At 49.4% G+C, this 16,967-nt stretch overlaps 1 protein-coding gene and 1 non-coding gene across 8 annotated transcripts; one reads left to right on the top strand and one right to left on the bottom strand.

The window, feature by feature from the left end:
• Positions 1 to 697: 697 nt before the first annotated feature.
• ZNF623 (zinc finger protein 623) lies at positions 698 to 16,385 on the bottom strand. Of its 7 annotated transcripts, none has more exons than XM_063669187.1 (4): positions 16,232 to 16,366; positions 10,960 to 11,798; positions 9,359 to 10,448; positions 698 to 3,170 (listed from the first exon to the last, which is right to left on the bottom strand). In XM_063669187.1, exon 4 carries the CDS (start codon positions 3,073 to 3,075, stop codon positions 1,585 to 1,587), a length of 1,491 nt encoding a protein of 496 aa, XP_063525257.1. In that variant the 5' UTR covers positions 3,076 to 3,170; positions 9,359 to 10,448; positions 10,960 to 11,798; positions 16,232 to 16,366; the 3' UTR covers positions 698 to 1,584. The 7 variants fall into 7 exon arrangements, with proteins under 7 accessions (XP_063525257.1, XP_063525256.1, XP_063525255.1 ...); XM_063669186.1 differs by having other exon boundaries at positions 15,962 to 16,355; XM_063669185.1 differs by lacking the exon at positions 9,359 to 10,448.
• LOC129043294 (U7 small nuclear RNA) lies at positions 6,763 to 6,822 on the top strand. The gene has a single exon (XR_008504386.1). It is a non-coding gene; the product is annotated as a U7 small nuclear RNA (small nuclear RNA).
• Positions 16,386 to 16,967: the final 582 nt, after the last annotated feature.

Raw genomic sequence — 16,967 nt, 5'->3', positions numbered from 1 at the left:
CTATTTTCTTCTTTAGCTGATCTCTACTGATCTCTGGCCCAGCTGAAATGTCACCTCTTCTGTAATGCCTTCCCAGCTCTGTGCCACATCAGGCACCCCCTCACCTGTGCTCCTTCACAATTGAGAGCACATCCTACTGTGATCTGTCTTCCCCACTACACTGTGGATGACTTCAGGGTAGTGGGTTGCTCATCTGTTTTCCCAACATTTAGGACTATTCCTTATAGATATCAATACATTTTGAAATGACAAAATGAGCCAGAGAGCATGGAAAATGACAAGAGCTCAGTTCAACCTTAGAACTGCTACAACAGAAGAGTTATGTAATGCATTGAGACTGTGCCTTTCAAGTGAGACAGAAAGATACAGACAAGTGAAGACCTTCTCTTGAGACCTGCCTCCTCCTGTCCCCACTGTGCCAGCTGAGCCAGGTGTCAATGCCCTCCAGATCAAGTGGACAGTTCTGCATGAGCTGTAAAGTGGCACACGGGAGGGCGTGGATGTGCACAGGCTATTGCCTGCAACTTCTAAGTAGGAGCAGCAGACAGTAGCAGGGCTGAGAAGATACTTCTAACAGAATCGTAGATTATACTGATACAAAATGAACAAACAACAACAAAAAAAACAGCCAACAGCTGAAAATTTTTAGAATGGCAGTATAGAAAGGACAAAGCAAGAGATGCCAATTACACGTAGATTTAGGGGTGTATTTTTTATTGCCCTGTGCTAGACAGTGGACACATGGAAATCAATCAGACATGATCACTGTCCTAAGGAACTCAAGAGCATAATGACAGAGACAGTCTATCGAGTCATTCTCACATACGCAAGTAAATACAGTAATAGCAGTAATCACCGAGCTACAGAAGTGTGGAGAGCTGCCAACTGAGCCTGAGGGAAACATCCCTTGATATGATGCCTGAGGCATGTCTTGAACCATGATTCAGAGTTAATTAGCTGAGAAGAGACCCTTCAACAAGAACAAAGGCGAGAGAGGTAGGAAGCCACATGGAGCACAGGTAAGATGAAGCAGTCGGTGTTGCTGCAGCATTAACTGTGTGGCAGGAAGTCAGGCAGCGGGAGGCGAGGCTCCAGGACGCAGGAGACCTTAGGGCACACGATGGGAGGCCTGGAGTTCCTCCTCAGGACAACAGGGAAATGGCTCAGGGTTTGTATACGAGTTACCTTTCTTCAACTTAACAGATCAAAATGTCCTAGGTAACATTCTCCTAAGTAATAAGATTAGATACACAGTTCTGCTCTAAAAGGGATTTAACTCAAGGATGGACTGTTTAACTGGGGATAAAATTTTTTAAAAACCTTTTCTTGAGACCTGTCTTCTCCCTGCCCCTACTGTTCCAGCTCAGAGTCAGGTGTCAAGCCCTTGACTCTCCTGAGGACCGTGCTCACAGCTGAAGAGAAGGGCTGAGCCTCGTAGTGCTGCACAGTGGCAGGTGGCACCCACTCCAAAAGCAGCCCCATCCATGACTCACAAAATTCTGACATGTCCAAATCTCAGAAACCACGTGAATCCTAATTCCACGCATTTCCAAACTTCACTCATTGGGCAGGAGAATAATTATTTTATAAGTTATCTGTGTGTTCCCCCTTATCTACAGACCTCTCACCCAAATGTATGGGGGCCTTACTCAAGGAGAGTCCCTCTTGGTGAACACTTTGATTATTTTTAAAGTTTGTAGTTGAGTTAAAATCTCTCCCATACTGACTACGTTCATAGAGCTTCTCTTCAGTATGAATTTTCTGGTGTTGAAGGAAGTTTGACCTCTGAATAAAGCCTTTCCCACAATAACTGCACACATAGGGCTTTTCTCCAGTGTGAATAATCTGGTGCAGAAGCAGCTTGGAGCTCTGGATGAAGGCTTTCCCACAGTCTTTACATTCGAAGGGCCTGTCCCCAGAGTGGATCTTCTGGTGCTCAGTGAGATGGGCTTTCTGGAGAAACGCTTTCCCACATTCCTTACATTCATACACTCTCTCTCCAGTGTGGATTTTCTGGTGTCGAATAAGGTATGAACTCAGAAAGAAAGCTTTCCCACACTCGTTACATTCATAGAGTTTCTCTCCAGTGTGAATTCTCTGATGCTGGGTGAAGTTTGACGTCTGGCTGAAGCGCTTCCCACACTCATTGCATACATAAGGCCTCTCCCCAGTATGGATCCTCTGATGCTGAATGAGCTTTGAACTCCGAATAAAGGCTTTCCCACACTCATTGCATTCAAAGGGTCTCTCTCCGGTGTGAATTCTCTGGTGCTCAATAAGGTCTGAGCGATGACGGAATGCCTTCCCACATTCTTTGCATTCATACTGTTTCACTTCTGTGTGGATCTGATAATGGCGAATGAGGCTCGAGCTCCTTATGAAGGATTTCCCACATTCATTGCACTCATAGGGCCTTTCTCCCGTGTGAATCCTCTGATGACGAATAAGTAAGGAGCTCTGACTGAAGCCTTTTCCACACTCTTTGCATTCAAAAGGTCTCTCTCTGGTGTGAACTCTCTGGTGCCTAATCAGGTCTGAACTGTGACAAAATGCCTTCCCACACTGCGCACATTTGAAGGGCTTTTCTCCTGAATGAACGCGCTGATGTTCAATGAGACCTGCATAGTGAATGAAGTCTTTCCCACACACATTACAGACGTAGAGTCTCTCTCCAGTGTGAATTCTCTGATGCTCCATAAGGTGTGAGCTCTGGCCAAAGCCTTTCCCACACTGATCGCACGTGTAAGGTTTCTCCCCAGCATGCGAAATCTGATGCCTAACTAGGTCCGAATTAAACGTGAACGTTTTGCCACAGATATCGCAAGGATTGGCTTCCCTCTCTATGAGCTCTCTCTGAAGCAGAAGAAGGTCTGAGTTCAGAATACGGTTTCTTCCTGACTTGGTGCACACTTGAGCTGTCTTTCCTGTCTGGATCTTCCAATGGGTCACTGTCACCTGCTTGCAGCCCCTGTCCTGAGGGGGGGAACTCCCCAGGCTCTGACCTTCTGGATTTCCCAAGAGCTCCCCTAATCTGGGCTCATGGACTTCCTCAGACTCGGGGGAGGGGAGCTCCATCACTGTGAGTTTGTCTGACGTCGTCCTATGTGAGCTTTCATCCTCAGAAATCCAGGCTTCAGTCACCTTCTTCTCACCAGTTCCTACATTAGAATCTGAAACAAAAGACAACAAAATCATCTTTCCCCTTACTTAACAGATGGGGATCTCCTGAATCAGGGCAAGATAAAATTAATATCCAAGAGGTGGAAAGAGTTTCCTCTACCCCTCCCCATCCTGACCCAACATGCTGCTACCCACAGCTCTGGTCTCACACCCAAGCCTGTCCCACATAAGATGGCTTCTTTGTGGCTCCACTTTTAACATCCAACACCAGGACAGACTGGTCTGTGGTGCACAACACTCCTCTGACCATTAGTGAATTCTGGATGAGTTGCAGAGGGGTGAGGATATGCTTGAACTCCATTAAAAAACCAAGACAGATATTTTAAGCAAACGTATAAACACATCAGCCCTGCCACCTCTTCACTGTTCCTCATTCCTTCCTTCATATCCTCTTCTCCCCTCCATATCTAGCTTAGACCCCATGATCTGGGGTACTATGTTCACTGTAAGTTACATGAGAATCACCCTCCTGCACAGAATCGGGCTCCCCTGCCCTTTTCTCCCTCCATCATACTTGGATGGGAAAGCCCAAGCTTTGGTTAAAACGAGGCTGTGTCCTGATTTGCACCTGCACTCTTGCTGTTTTTTGTTTGTTTTTGTTTTTTTTAGATGGAGTCTCGCTCTGTCACCCAGGCTGGAGTGCAGTGGTGCAATCTCGGCTCACTGCAAGCTCCGCCTCCCGGGTTCACACCATTCTCCTGCCTCAGCCTCCCAAGCAGCTGGGACTACAGGCGCCCACCACCAGGCCCGGCTAATTTTTTTCTATTTTTAGTAGAGATGGGGTTTCACCATGTTAGCCAGGATAGTCTTGATCTCCTGACCTCGTGATCTGCCCACCTCGGCCTCCCAAACTGCTGGGATTACAGACGTAAGCCACTGTGTCCAGCCAGCTGACTGAACTCTTTAAATTCAGAGCTGCTTGCCTAATGGGGCCTGAGAGCTGCCAGCAACTCCTACCCTTCCCACTCCCCACAGGACCTTCCACTTCTCCTGTCTTCTTACAGACCCAGCACTCCCTCCTCCCTCCCCACTGGTGACCTTGCTTCTTGTTTCAACGACAAAACAGAAGAAATCAGACAAGGACATCCACTGCCTCCCACATCTCCTGCCAGCCTGTTTCTCCACCCACCCTCTGCCAGGCTTGTTACCTGGGTTAAACGGCCCTTGTTTTGACTTAAAGGGAACACTTCCCCTTGTGTGTGAGCTCCCTTTCCCTCTCACACATGCAGGGACAGCACCTGAGCACCCACCCCTCTCCTCCATCCTCAAGTCCTTGCCCTCCAAGCCCACCACTCCCCTCAGCATGAAGAAGTACACCAGTTCCCAGCTACCTGAAAAATGCACGTCATGGGCCCCATGTCCCACCAATTACTACCCCATGACTCTCCTGCTCTGCAGCCCCATTCAAAGAGCCCCCACCCCACGCTCGATTTCTCCATTTCCTCCTTCCCCTGAGCCTACTACAGTAGGGCTCTCACCCCAAACATCCACGTCACCAGATCAGGGGTCAGCTATGGCCACACTTCCAACTCAACCTGTGGCGGCACTGACACAGCTCCGCTCCTTCAGAAGTCACTCTCCTTATCTGGGACAGCCTTTCTCTGTTCCCTAACTGCCTCACTGATAGCTCCTCCCAGTGTCCCCTGACGCCTCAAAGCCCTGGCATGTCTAGGGCTCAGCCCTCATCTTTGTCCATTACAGAGGGGAGTGCACTTATTATCAGACACCAATGCCATCTATGCTGAAGACTCACACGCCTGCCTCCAACCTGGCCTTCTTTCCAGCCCCCACACCTGACCAGCTCCTCACCCAACACCTTCATTTGGATGCTCTCAGAAGTTTTTCAACCTAATGCCTCCAGCCTCACTTCTGATTTTCCTCCTTCTATAGTTTTCTCCATTATCTCATTTGTTCAGGCCACAAATGCTGCAATAACCCTTGAATCCTTTTCCCTTTGTTCACACTCCACATCTGTTCAAAACCATGCCCAGCGCCAGATGCCCACAGCCTACAGGGTTGCCATCTGCACCATCGCCTTTCACCGTGAAGTGTGACCGCCTCCCACCTTCTTACTTCTCCCCTTCTCCAGCTCTTTTCTACACAACCAGCAGAATCACGATTCAAAATCATAAATCAGATGTCACTCTTCTACTCAAAACTTACAAGGGTTTCCCATCCCCTACTCAGGCCCCACAAGGGCCACCGGGCCTGGACTCCTGCTGCTCACCCTGCCCTCCCCTTCCCTCTTTGGTCACACTGGCCCCTGCAGTCCCTGCCCCCTCGGGCCCTTTGCACTTTCGTAGAAAGACTCCAAAAATATTTGCATGGTTCACTCCTAGATGTCCTTCGTCCTTCAGGTGTCTGTGCTGACGTCACCGGATCAGAATCTTTCCTAGTCACACTTATAAACAGCAAGGCACCCCCACCCTCAGCATGCCCTCTCTCCTGCCTCTGCTTTCTCTGCACAGTTCTGACCACTTGACCAATCATAAGTCACCCAATCAAAGGAGCCATCGATTGTGAGATGTGACACAATTTTATGAACCATGAAGGAAAATGAAAGTACCAATTTAAATGAAAACACTCCATCAAGCCAGGCACAGTGGCTCGCTCCTGTAATCCTAAGACTTTGGGAGGCAGAGGTGGGAGGGTCACTTGAGACCAGGAGTTCAACATCTGCCTGGGCAAGGTAGAGAGATCCCATCTCTACAAAAAACATTTTTAAAAACAGCCAGGCGAGGTAGCACACCTGTGGTCCCAGCTACATGGGAGACTGAGGCAGGAGAATCACTGGAGCCCAGGAAGTTGAGACTGCAGTGAGCCATGCTTGTGCCACTGCATTCCACCCTGGGTGACAGAGTAAAACCCTGTCTCAAAAAACAACAAAAAACACTCCATCAATTCTAACAGGCAACTCAATTTCAGAGATATTAAAATATGGAGAAAGTGTGTCTTAGAATCAACGAATTGTGATATATACATGCATGTACACACACACACACACCCCCCCCCCCCCACAGGCAACAAACTATGTGTTTTGCTGTCTCCCCCACAAGTATGTAAGTGCTGTGTGGGCAGGAACTTTGTTCTGTTCTTTATCCTCAGCAACCCAAACAATTCTGGCATAAAGTAATACATTTCATCAATATCTGTTGTATGAATGAATGTTCTATCATGTATACATAATACGCTCAATACAAGGTAATAAGCCAGGTACAGTGGCTCATGCCTATAATCCCAGCATTTCCAGTGGCCAAAGCAGGAGGACTACTTGAGGCCAGGAGTCCAAGACCAGCCTGGGCAACACAGCAAGACTCCATCTCTAAAAAAAATTTTTTTAATTAGCTGGGTGTGATGTTGCATACCTGCGGTCCCAGCTATTTGGGAGGCTAAGGCAGGAGGATCACTTGAGCCCAGAGGTTTGAGGCTGTAGTAAGCCATGACTGTGCCATGGAACTCCAACCTAGGTGACAGAGTGAGACCCTGTCTCTAATTTAAAAAAAAAAAAAAAGCTCCAACAGCTCTAGTATTAAACACTGAAACAAATGTAAGTTATACATACCTTAAAGAAAGATTAACAGTGCTTGCTACAGCTCTTTTAGAATGTCTAGCAGGTTTCTCAGTTTTTACTGGAAAATCTCCCATAAAAAGAAAAATTAAGAAAAGATAATTATTTACCCACTTATTTTAATGCAGGGTCCTGGGTAGCTGGAGCCTATCCTGGCAGCTCAGGGTGTGAGGTGAGAGCCAGCCCTGGATAGGACAGGGTCCCACCGCAGGGCAACTCACACACCCAAACTCGCTCATGCTGGGACCAAGGAGACACCCCGATCACCTAATGGACACACCTTTGGGATGTGGAGGAAAGCAGGCGGCCGTGGGGAGAATGTGCACACTCCACACATGGTGCTCCCAGCCAGGAATCACTTTATCCCTCATAGACGTTATAGCGAAACAATGATATCTGACGCTCTGCCATGGAAAGAGAGGAAGCCAGAATCCACTCTCTGAAAGCAGAGACCAAAGGAACGGTGACTGCTTTGAGAGAAAGTATCTTTCTTGGCGCCTGCACTTTACCAGCCTCAAGTCTGAGGATTTGTCTTTTTTTTTGTGAGACAGAGTCTCGCTCTGTTGCCCAGGCTGGTGTGCAGTGGGGCCATCTCAGCTCACTGCAAGCTCTGCCTCCTGGGTTCATGCCATTCTCCTGCCGAGTAGCTGGGACTACAGGCATCCGCTACCACGCCCGGCTAATTTTTTTGTATTTTTAGTAGAGACGGGGTTTCACCGTTAGCCAGGATGGTCTCGATCTCCTGACCTTGTGATCCGCCCACCTTGGCCTCCCAAAGTGCTGGGATTACAGGCATGAGCCACCATGCTCGGCCGAGCATTTGTATTTTCTTTTTTTTTTTTTTTGAGATGGAGTTTTGCTCTTATTGCCCAGGCTGGAGTGCAATGGCGCAATCTCGGCTCACCGCAATCTCCAGCTCCCAGGTTCAAGTGATTCTCCTGCCTCAGCCTGCCAAGTAGCTGGGATTATAAGCATGCGCCACCACACCCAGCTAATTTTGTATTTTTAGTAGAGATGGGGTTTCTCCATGTTGGTCAGGCTGGTCTCAAACTCCCAACCTCAGGTGATCCGCCCACCTCGGCCTCCTAAAGTGCTTACAGGCATGAGCAACTGCGCCCCGCCTTTTTTTTTTTTTTTTTTTTTTTTTTTAAAGATACAGTCTTGCTCTCTCGCACAGGCTGATTGCATGGTGGCGCGATCTCAGCTCACTGCAACCTCCACCTCCTGGGTTCAAGCAATTCTTGTGTATTTTTAGTAGAGATGGGGCTTCTCCATACTGGCAAGGCTGGTCTCGAACTCCTGGCCTCAAGCGGTCCACCCCCCTTGGCCTCCCAAAGTGCTGGGGTTACAGGGGTGAGCCACCACACCTGGCCATGTATTTGCTTTTTAATTTCCATATGTATTCTGCTTATGCACTGAGGACCCATTAATGTGGCTCTCAGGATGAGAAAGCTGACTCTCTCGCCTCAGGAGCCTTCTCTTTGGGGTTCTTGATGGGCAGTGCGAGCCGGGCCACTGCGAAGATCGGTAATGTTGCCTTCCCATCCACTACTGTTTCCAGTACCTCAAGGCCACTGCCAATATAATGAGAGAGGGGGATCAGCCCAGTGCAGAAGCCAGTAAATAAAACTGGAGGATCTGCTGGTTTAAAAACCAGAGCTGCACCAGGTGCAGTGGCTCATGCCTGTAATCCCAACACTTTGGGAAGCTAAGGCGGGCGGATCACTTGAGGTCAGGAGTTCGAGACAAGCCTGGCTATGGTGAAACCTCATCTCTACTAAAAATATAAAAATTATCCAGGCGGTGGCACACACCTGTAATCCCAGCTACTTGGGAGGCTGAGACAGGAGAATCACTTGAACCTGGGAGGCGGAGGTTGCAGTAAGCAGAGATCACAACACTGTACTTCAGCTTGGGTGACAAAGTGAGACTCCATCTCAAAAAATAAAAAACAAAAACAAAAACCAGAGCTGTGACATGGGATGCACTGGCAGCAAGCAGCCCCAACAGTGATGATATTTTCAAGGGAATTAGGTTGCTGGAGAAACTGCAAGCCTACCCTGCAGAAGTCTGTAGCTAGAGTGTTCTTAGCAATATTCTTACACCCTAAATATCTAGCAACAGAAGACACGCAAACAATAGTGCACAGAAAAAAAACTGCCACACACAAAAGCGCAGGTGGACCTCACAACAGACGAAGTGCTGAGCAAAACCAACCAGGCACAAAAGAGCTCATATTGTACGACTCCATTTACATAAAGCTAGAAAACAGAGAGCCAATCCCTGGTGGAAGGATGTAAGCTGCAATGGTGTTCAGGAGACACTGTCGCTGGCAGGGGCACATGGTGCCCTGAGTCACACAGGTGCTCACTTTGGAAAAGCTGACTGGGCCCGGGATTATGCGACCTCACGCAGGCACTGGGATGCTCTACCCAGCCCCGCTGTGGAGGGCAATGCCCCAGCCTGCAGTTTGGGAATCCTCACTCTGGGAACTGCTTCCAAGAAGGGGACTCCATCCGCCCAGTGCCAAGCCCTCTCCCACTCAGTTATCCACTGCTCCAAAAACAATTTACACAAACTCAGCAGCTTAAAGCAGCATGCATTTGTTACCCCACAGTTCTGCAGGTCACACATCCAGGCCAGGCCAGCTGGGATCTCCACGCAGGGTCACGCAAAGCTGCAACTGTATGTCATCGGGCTGAGCTCTCATCTGGAGGCCCTGAGGAAAACTGGTTTCCAAACTCATTCAGATTTTGTGGCAGAATCCAGTTCCCTGCAACTGTAGGACTGAGAACCCTGCGTGCTTACTGGCTGTGAGCAGGAGCCGTCCCTAGGGGCCACCTGAACCTCAAGGCAGGCACAGCACATCACATTTTTCTCACACGTCTAATCTCAGCCTCTGTTCTCCAACCAGATGGAGGAACCTTTGCTTCCCAGGGCCTGTGTGATTAGGTCAGGCTCTCCCAGACGGCCTCCCTTCTCACCTCACTAACCTGGGACCTCCCAATATCTGCAAGTCTCTTCATGACAGTACCAGATGAGTGTCCGAATGAGTAACTGGAAGAAGGGGTGTGTACATCAGGGGCCAGGAATCTAAGAGACCACCTCAGAACTCTGCCCTCCACACCCATGCCAGGTGCCCGGCAGGTAACAGGAATCTAAAACTACTGTCACTGTTTGGGGCACCACGAACCGCACCCATATAAGAAGCTGAATTATCAATGTGTGTTTCCTACATCCACCACCGACCAGCTGTTCCCCATCTCTCTCCCTTTCCTCCGGCCTCCCTCTACCCTGGATACAACAATATTGAGATTCGGCTACTTAGTAACCTTACCATGGCTTCTCATGTGAAAGGAGGAATCCCACACCTCTCACTTTCAACCAAAAGCTAGAAATGATTAAGCTTCGTGAGGAAGGCATGTCTAAAACTCAGTCAGAAAGCCGGGCCTCTTGCATCAAACGGCCGAGCGGCAATGCAAAGGAAAAGCCCCAGAAGGAAATTAAACGAGCTGCTCCAGTGAACACACAAATGATAGGATAGCAAGACAGCCTTATTGCTGATGTGGAGGAAGTCTGAGTGGTCTGGAGAGATTAAAACAACTTTGCCCGACGCCTGGTGTGACTGGCAACCAAAGCTGAATCCACAGCAAGGTCGTAACCGTCCTCATTCTGTGAAGGCTGAGACAGGTGAGGGAAGCTGCGGAAGAAAAGCAGAAAGCCAGCAGAGGTTGGTTCATGAGGTTTAAGGAAAGAAGTCACTTCCACACATAGAAGTGCAAGGTGAAGCCACAAGTTTTACGGGAGAAACTGCAGCAAGTTCTCCAGATCTAGCTAAGATGGTTGACTAAGGTGGCTACTCTAAAAAGATTTTCAGTGTGGATAAAACTGCTTTCTATTGGAAGAAGATGGCATCTAGGACTTTCGCAGCTAGAGAGGTCAATGCCTGGCTTCAAAGATTGAAAGGACAGGCTGACTCTCTTGTTAGGGGCGAATGCAGCTGGTGACGTGAAGCCAATGCTCATTTCCCATTCCAAAAATTCTAGGACCCTTAAAAATGATGCCAAATCCACTCTGCCTGTGTTCTAGATATGGAATAACAAAGCCTGGATGACAGCGCATCTGTTTACAGCATGGTTTACAGAGTATTTAAAGCTCACTAATGAGACCTACTGCTCAGAAAAAAAGATTCCTTTCAAAACACTACTCACTGACAATGCTCCTGGTCACCCAAGAGCTCTGATGGAGATGAACAGGGAGACTGATGTTCTTCTTTTGCCAACACAACGTGCATTCTGCAGCCTGTGGCTGGGAGTCACTCCAACTTTCAAGTCTTATTAAGAAATATGTTTCACAAGGCTGTAGGTGCCATAGATAATGATTCCTCTGATGGATCTGGGCAATCAGCCGAAAACCTTCTGGAAAGGAGTCATCATTATAGATGCCACGAAGAACATTCATGATTCGTGAGAGGAGGTCAAAATATCAACATTTGATATTTTGGAAAAACTTGATTCCAGCCCTCATCAATCTTTGAGGGGTTTGAGACTTCAGTGGAGGAAGCAACTGCAGATGTGGTGAAAATAGCAAGAGAACTAGATTTAGAAGTGTAGCCTAAAGATGTCACTGAATTGCTTCAATCTCGTGATCAAACTTGAACGGATGAGGTGTTGCTGCTTTTTTTTTTTGAGACGGAGTTTCACTCTTGTTCCCCAGGCAGAGTGGAGTGGTGCAATCTCAGCTCACTGCAACCTCCACCTCCTGGGTTCAAGCAATTCTCCTGCCTCAGCCTCCTGAGTAGCTGGGATTACAGGAGTGCGCCACCACGCCCCGCTAATTTTTGTATTTTTAGTAGAGATAGGGTTTGGCTATGTTGGCCAGCCTGGTCTCAAACTCCTGACCTCAGGTGATCCACCTGCCTCAGCCTCCCAAAGTGCTGGGATTAGAGGCATGAGCCACCGTGCCTGGCTGAGGTGTTGCTTCTTAGAAATGAGGAAAACAAGTACGTTTCTTGACATGGAATCTGCTCCTGGTGAAGATGCCGTGAACACTGTTGAAACGACAACAAAGGATTTTGAAGATTCCATGAACATAGTTGATAAAACACAGGCAGGGTTTGAGAGGCTTGACCCTAATTTTGAAAGAAGTTCTACTTGGGCAAAATACTAGCTAACAGCTTTGCATGCCACAGAGAAATCTTTTGTGAAAGCAAGATTCCACTGATGTGGCAAACTTCATCGTCCCATTTTAAGAAACTGCCAGTCACACCAACCTTCAGCAACCACCACCCTGATCAGTCAGCAGCCATCAAGAAAGGCAAGACCCTCCACCAGCAAAATGATTACAACTTAAGGCTCAGATGATAATCTTTTAGCAATAAAGTATGTTTAAATTATTTACATTTTTAGACATAATGCTATTGCATACTTAATAGTAACCACAGCATACCTTAAACGTAACTTTTATATACACTGGGAAACTAACAAGTTTCTGCGACTTGCTTTGTTTTGCTATTCACTTTATTGCAGTGGTCTGGACCCACACCAGCACATCCCCAGGTGTGGGATGAAAGGTCCACTGGACTCCTGGGTGGCCAATGTGGTTCCCCAGCATTCCTGTTTCCTTCTTCCTTTTAGTGTTAGAAACCCCATCAAATTACTAATGACTGCCCCACAAATGACATTTCCTAGTCTCCCCTGAAGTTAGGTGAGTTTGTGACCAAGACGAGGCGAGAAGGGAAGTGATGTGTGCGTGCCGTCCACTCTCTCCCCTCCCCACAGTGCTGATGAGGCAGGGCAGCCAGAGTCCCTGGAGGCCACCCCCTACCTTTAAGAGAGAATAAGACAACTCAAGTTTCTTATTTGAAACACTGTATTTGAATCTGTTTATAGCAACTTTAACGTACGTCTTAAATAATGCTAATATACAACTCAAATATTCAGATTCAATTCTCCCCATGATGATAAATTCAAACTGGGCCAGGTGTGGTGGCTCACACCTGTAATCACAGCACTTTGGGAGGCTGAGGCAGGTAGACTGCTTGAGCTCAGGAGTTAGAGACCAGCCTTGTCAACATGGTGAAACACAGTCTCTACTTTAAAAAGACAGGCTAGATGCAGTGGCTCACGCCTGTAATCCCAACACTCTGGGAGGCCAAGACAGGCACATCACCTGAGGTCAGGAGTTCGAGACCAGCCTGACCAACATGGAGAAACCCCGTCTCTACTAAAAATACAAAATTAGCTGGGCATGGTGGCACATGCTTGTAATCCCAGCTACTTGGGAGGCTGAGACGGGAGAATCACTGGAACCCGGGAGGCGGAGATGGAGGCTGCGGTGAGCCGAGATCACGCCATTGCACTCCAGCCTGGGCAACAAGAGCGAAACTCCATCTCAAAAATAAATAAATAAAAATAAAAAATAAATTAAAATAAAAATAAATTAAAAAGGGGGTGGGCTGGGCATGATGGCTCATGCCTGTAATCTCAGCACTTTGGGAGGCCGAGGCAGGCAGATCACCTGAGGTCAGGAGTTCGAGACCAGCCTGGCCAACATGGTGAAACCCCATCTCTACTAAAGATACAAAATTAGCCAGGTGTGGTGGCACACGCCTGTAAGCCCAGCTTCTCAAGAGGCTGAGGCAGGAGAATCTCTTGAACCCGGGCGGCAGACGGTGGAATGAGCTGAGGCCACGCCATTGTACTCCAGCCTGGGCAACAAGAGCAAAACTCCGTCTCAAAAAAAAGTGGGGGAACGGTGGGGTGGAGATGTTGGTTTCTTCTTTTGGAACTCAGTTGATATCTTCTGATTTTAAATTTTAAAATGGCTGTTATACTACCTGGAAACAAGCTGTTTATTTTTTATTTATTTGATTTTTTTTTTTTTTTTTTTTTTTTTGAGACAGAGTCTCACTCTGTCGCCCAGGCTGGAGTGCAGTGGCACAATTTCGGCTCACTGCAATCTCCGCCTCCCCGCAATCTCTGTCTCATGGGTTCAAGCGATTCTCCTGCCTCAGCCTCCCAAGTAGCTGGGATTACGGGAGCCTGCCACCATGCCCAGCTAATTTTTTTGCATTTTTAGTACAGATGGGGTTTCACCATGTTACCCAGGCTGGTCTCAAACTCCTGACCTCAGCTGATCCACCCACCTCGGCCTCCCAAAGTGCTGGGATTGGATTACAAGCGTGAGCCACCACGCCCGGCCAGAAACAAGCTGTTTCTGTTTACAAGAACGTATCTTAAAACCGTATGTGTGCCTCTTAATAATTTTCATAATTTTTGAACTTTTGAGAAATTTTTTTTTTTTTTTTTTTTTTAAGACAGAATCTCACTCTGTCGCCCAGGCTGGAGTGCAATGGCATGGTCTCCACTCACTGTAACCTCCACCTCCCAGGTTCAAGTGATTCTTCTGCCTCAGCCTCCTGACTAGCTGGGATTACAGGCACATGCTTTTGTACTTTTAGTAGAGATGGGGTTTCACCATGTTGGTCAGGCTGGTCTCGAACTCTTGACCTCATGATCTGCCCGCCTCTAGAGAAAGTTTCTAAAATTGCAAATACCTTGCTTTGAAGAAACACTTATCTCAAAACAGCTATCTTCAGTTTTTGCTTAACTTTTTCTTGTATGAATTTAAGTAAAATTAAATCAATACATTTTCATTTAAAGAAACTGACATGAAATGAAAAAAAAAAGAAGCCACCTGACTTGTGGCTCCACACAACAAACTGATTAGCATGGACCCATCTCCTGTTATAACACAGAATTTGCTGGATAAAACATCACCTGAGGCCAGGCGCAATGGCTCATGCCTGTAATCCCAGCAATTTGGGAAGCCGAGGTGGGCAGATCACGAGGTCAGGAGTTCAAGACCAGCCTGGCCAATATGGCGAAACCTCTCATCTCTACTAAAAATACAAAAATTAGCCGGACGTGGTGGCGTGTGCCTGTAGTCCCAAAAAGTCAGGAGGCTAAGGCAGAAGAATCACTTGAATCCGGGAGGCAGGGGGTGCAGTGAGCCGAGATCATGCCACCGCACTCCAGCCTGGGCGATAGAGGAAGACTCCGTCTCAAAAATAAATAATAAACAAATAAATATCACCTGAAATTGTCTCAACAGCAGATGTTGTGTATCATCAGCAGCCACAGCAGCTCTGGGGTGTCTAGGGGTGTCCCATCTAGCACTAGAAGCCCCCAGCTCTTGCACCCACACTGGTAAGGGGATATTCCAGCCTCAAGCTCCCAGCCAGAGTCACTGTGTGTTGCTTACAGCCTGAAGAAATTAACAGGATACACCAAGCTTCACCCCAGGAAACAGGAAAAGCAGAACCAGAGGGCAACCGACTGAGAAGTGGACTAGAGCTCCACCAACATCTGGACCTCCTTGCCCCGCGCCACATCAAGGGGCCTACTGGGCGCCACATGCTAGGCAGGGAGCGCTTGTGTTCCTAGTGCTCCCCACGATGCCCCGGAGGTTCAGGGAGGTAACAAGCGTAAGGTCAGAGAACTGGAGCCAGCTGTCAACTGCCCCCGCCCCACCCAGGCCATTTGACTTCTGCTACCGACATGCTGCTCAGGGCTCTGCCCAAAGACAACGACGAGCCCCCCGTGTCCTCTCCTCGGTCATCTTCCATGACGCTGAGGCAGCGAAGACAAGCTCGGCCGCTCCCTGAGCTGCTTCACACTACCTACCTGAGTCTGAGGCCTGCATCCAGGCGCTGCTCAGACCCTGAGAGTCCCCGGACCATGACGTAGCCTGTGTGTGATGGGAGCAAGACAACCTTGACATAAACACAGAGAACGCCACTGGGAGTCCTAAAGACTCGAAGGGAAAAGGGTACCTTCAAGAAAAAGCAGGACAGCGTAGCCAAACCACCTCTCCCCATCTGCGAATTCTCCTCCAGGTCCAAGTCTTGTACTTAATTCTAATTCTGCTCACCACGTTTCCCTCCCCACCCCATCCCCAACAGCACAGAAGATGCCGGCGCTGCATCTCCTCCAGCAGCGAGAGGCCTCGAGGCCCCAGGGAGCGGAGGCAGGGTTCAGGCACAGCTGCGGGAACGCCCACACCCAGTCCTGTCACACCGTAAAACATGTCTGCGGCATCAACCTCACGCAGGCCTGGCGGGCCTGAAGACTGCGACACGGAAACTCAAGCCCGCGGCTCTACGGCCTGGGCTCAGGGCGGGGGGAAGGAGAGGGAACCAGGGGTACCCACACGTCGCTCCTCAGGGAGAAGACCCCAGGCTCGGGCCCGAGGCGGGTTCGCTGGAGAGACGCTGCAGCCTCGCGGGGGCGGCCGTGGCTGCGTCCGGGAGACTGGCTAGCCAAGGCCCCGCTCCTGGACGCCCTAGCGGGGCGGGCCGCGGCCTGCGGACCCCGCCCGGCCCTCCCGGCGGACTGTGCTCTGGCAAGGCCGCCGGGCTCCGGAGCCAGCCGGGGATGCGGCTAAGGCGTTACCCGCCCCCGTCCGGAACGCGCCACTCACCCGGCGCGGGCGGGGAGAGGACGGCGCGAGCCCGACCCCGCAGCAGCTGACTGGACCCCGCGGGCGCGGGCCCCGCAGACCCGCAGACCCGCAGACAAAGCCCGCACCGCCGCCAGCCCGCCGCGACCGGAAGTCGCGAGAGGCCCCGCCTGGGAAACTTCCTGCGCCGCTCTAGGAGCTCCAGGGATCGGCTCCCCTCTCGGTGGTGCGGACTTCCGGGCGCGGGGACTAAGACCCCTGGAGGGTCTAGGGGTGTCCGCCAGGCCCGGCGTCGCTATGCGGTCGAGAGGATTGCGTGCCGGGAAGCGGGGACTCGGAAACTCGGGTCTGGAGCTCGCGGCGAGGTCCGACCGCAACCCAAGACCAGCTTCTCAGGAGGCGAGGACCCCGGGGAAGTAAATACCGTGAGGGCCAAACTTCACTTCTTTCTGCGCCCCAGAGAGGCGGGGAAGCGGCGCGCTGTGGGGTTTTTTGGTTTTCGGGTTTGGGTTTTTTTTTCTTTTGTAATTAACTTTTTTTCTTTTATTATTATTATTATACTTTAAGTTTTAGGGTACATGTGCACAATGTGCAGGTTAGTTACATATGTATACATGTGCCAATGCTGGTGTGCTGCACCCATTAACTCGTCATTTAGCATTAGGTATATCTCCTAATGGTATCCCTCCCCCCGGGTTTTGGTTTTTTTAAGACAGGGTCTCTCTCTGTCGCCCAGGCTGCAGTGCAGTGGCGCGAT

This window comes from Pongo pygmaeus, chromosome 7, assembly GCF_028885625.2.
Source record: "Pongo pygmaeus isolate AG05252 chromosome 7, NHGRI_mPonPyg2-v2.0_pri, whole genome shotgun sequence".
Lineage (NCBI taxonomy): Eukaryota > Metazoa > Chordata > Mammalia > Primates > Hominidae > Pongo > Pongo pygmaeus.
The sequence above is the reverse complement of the archived record's forward strand: the minus strand, read 5'-3'. Positions and strand labels throughout refer to the sequence as shown.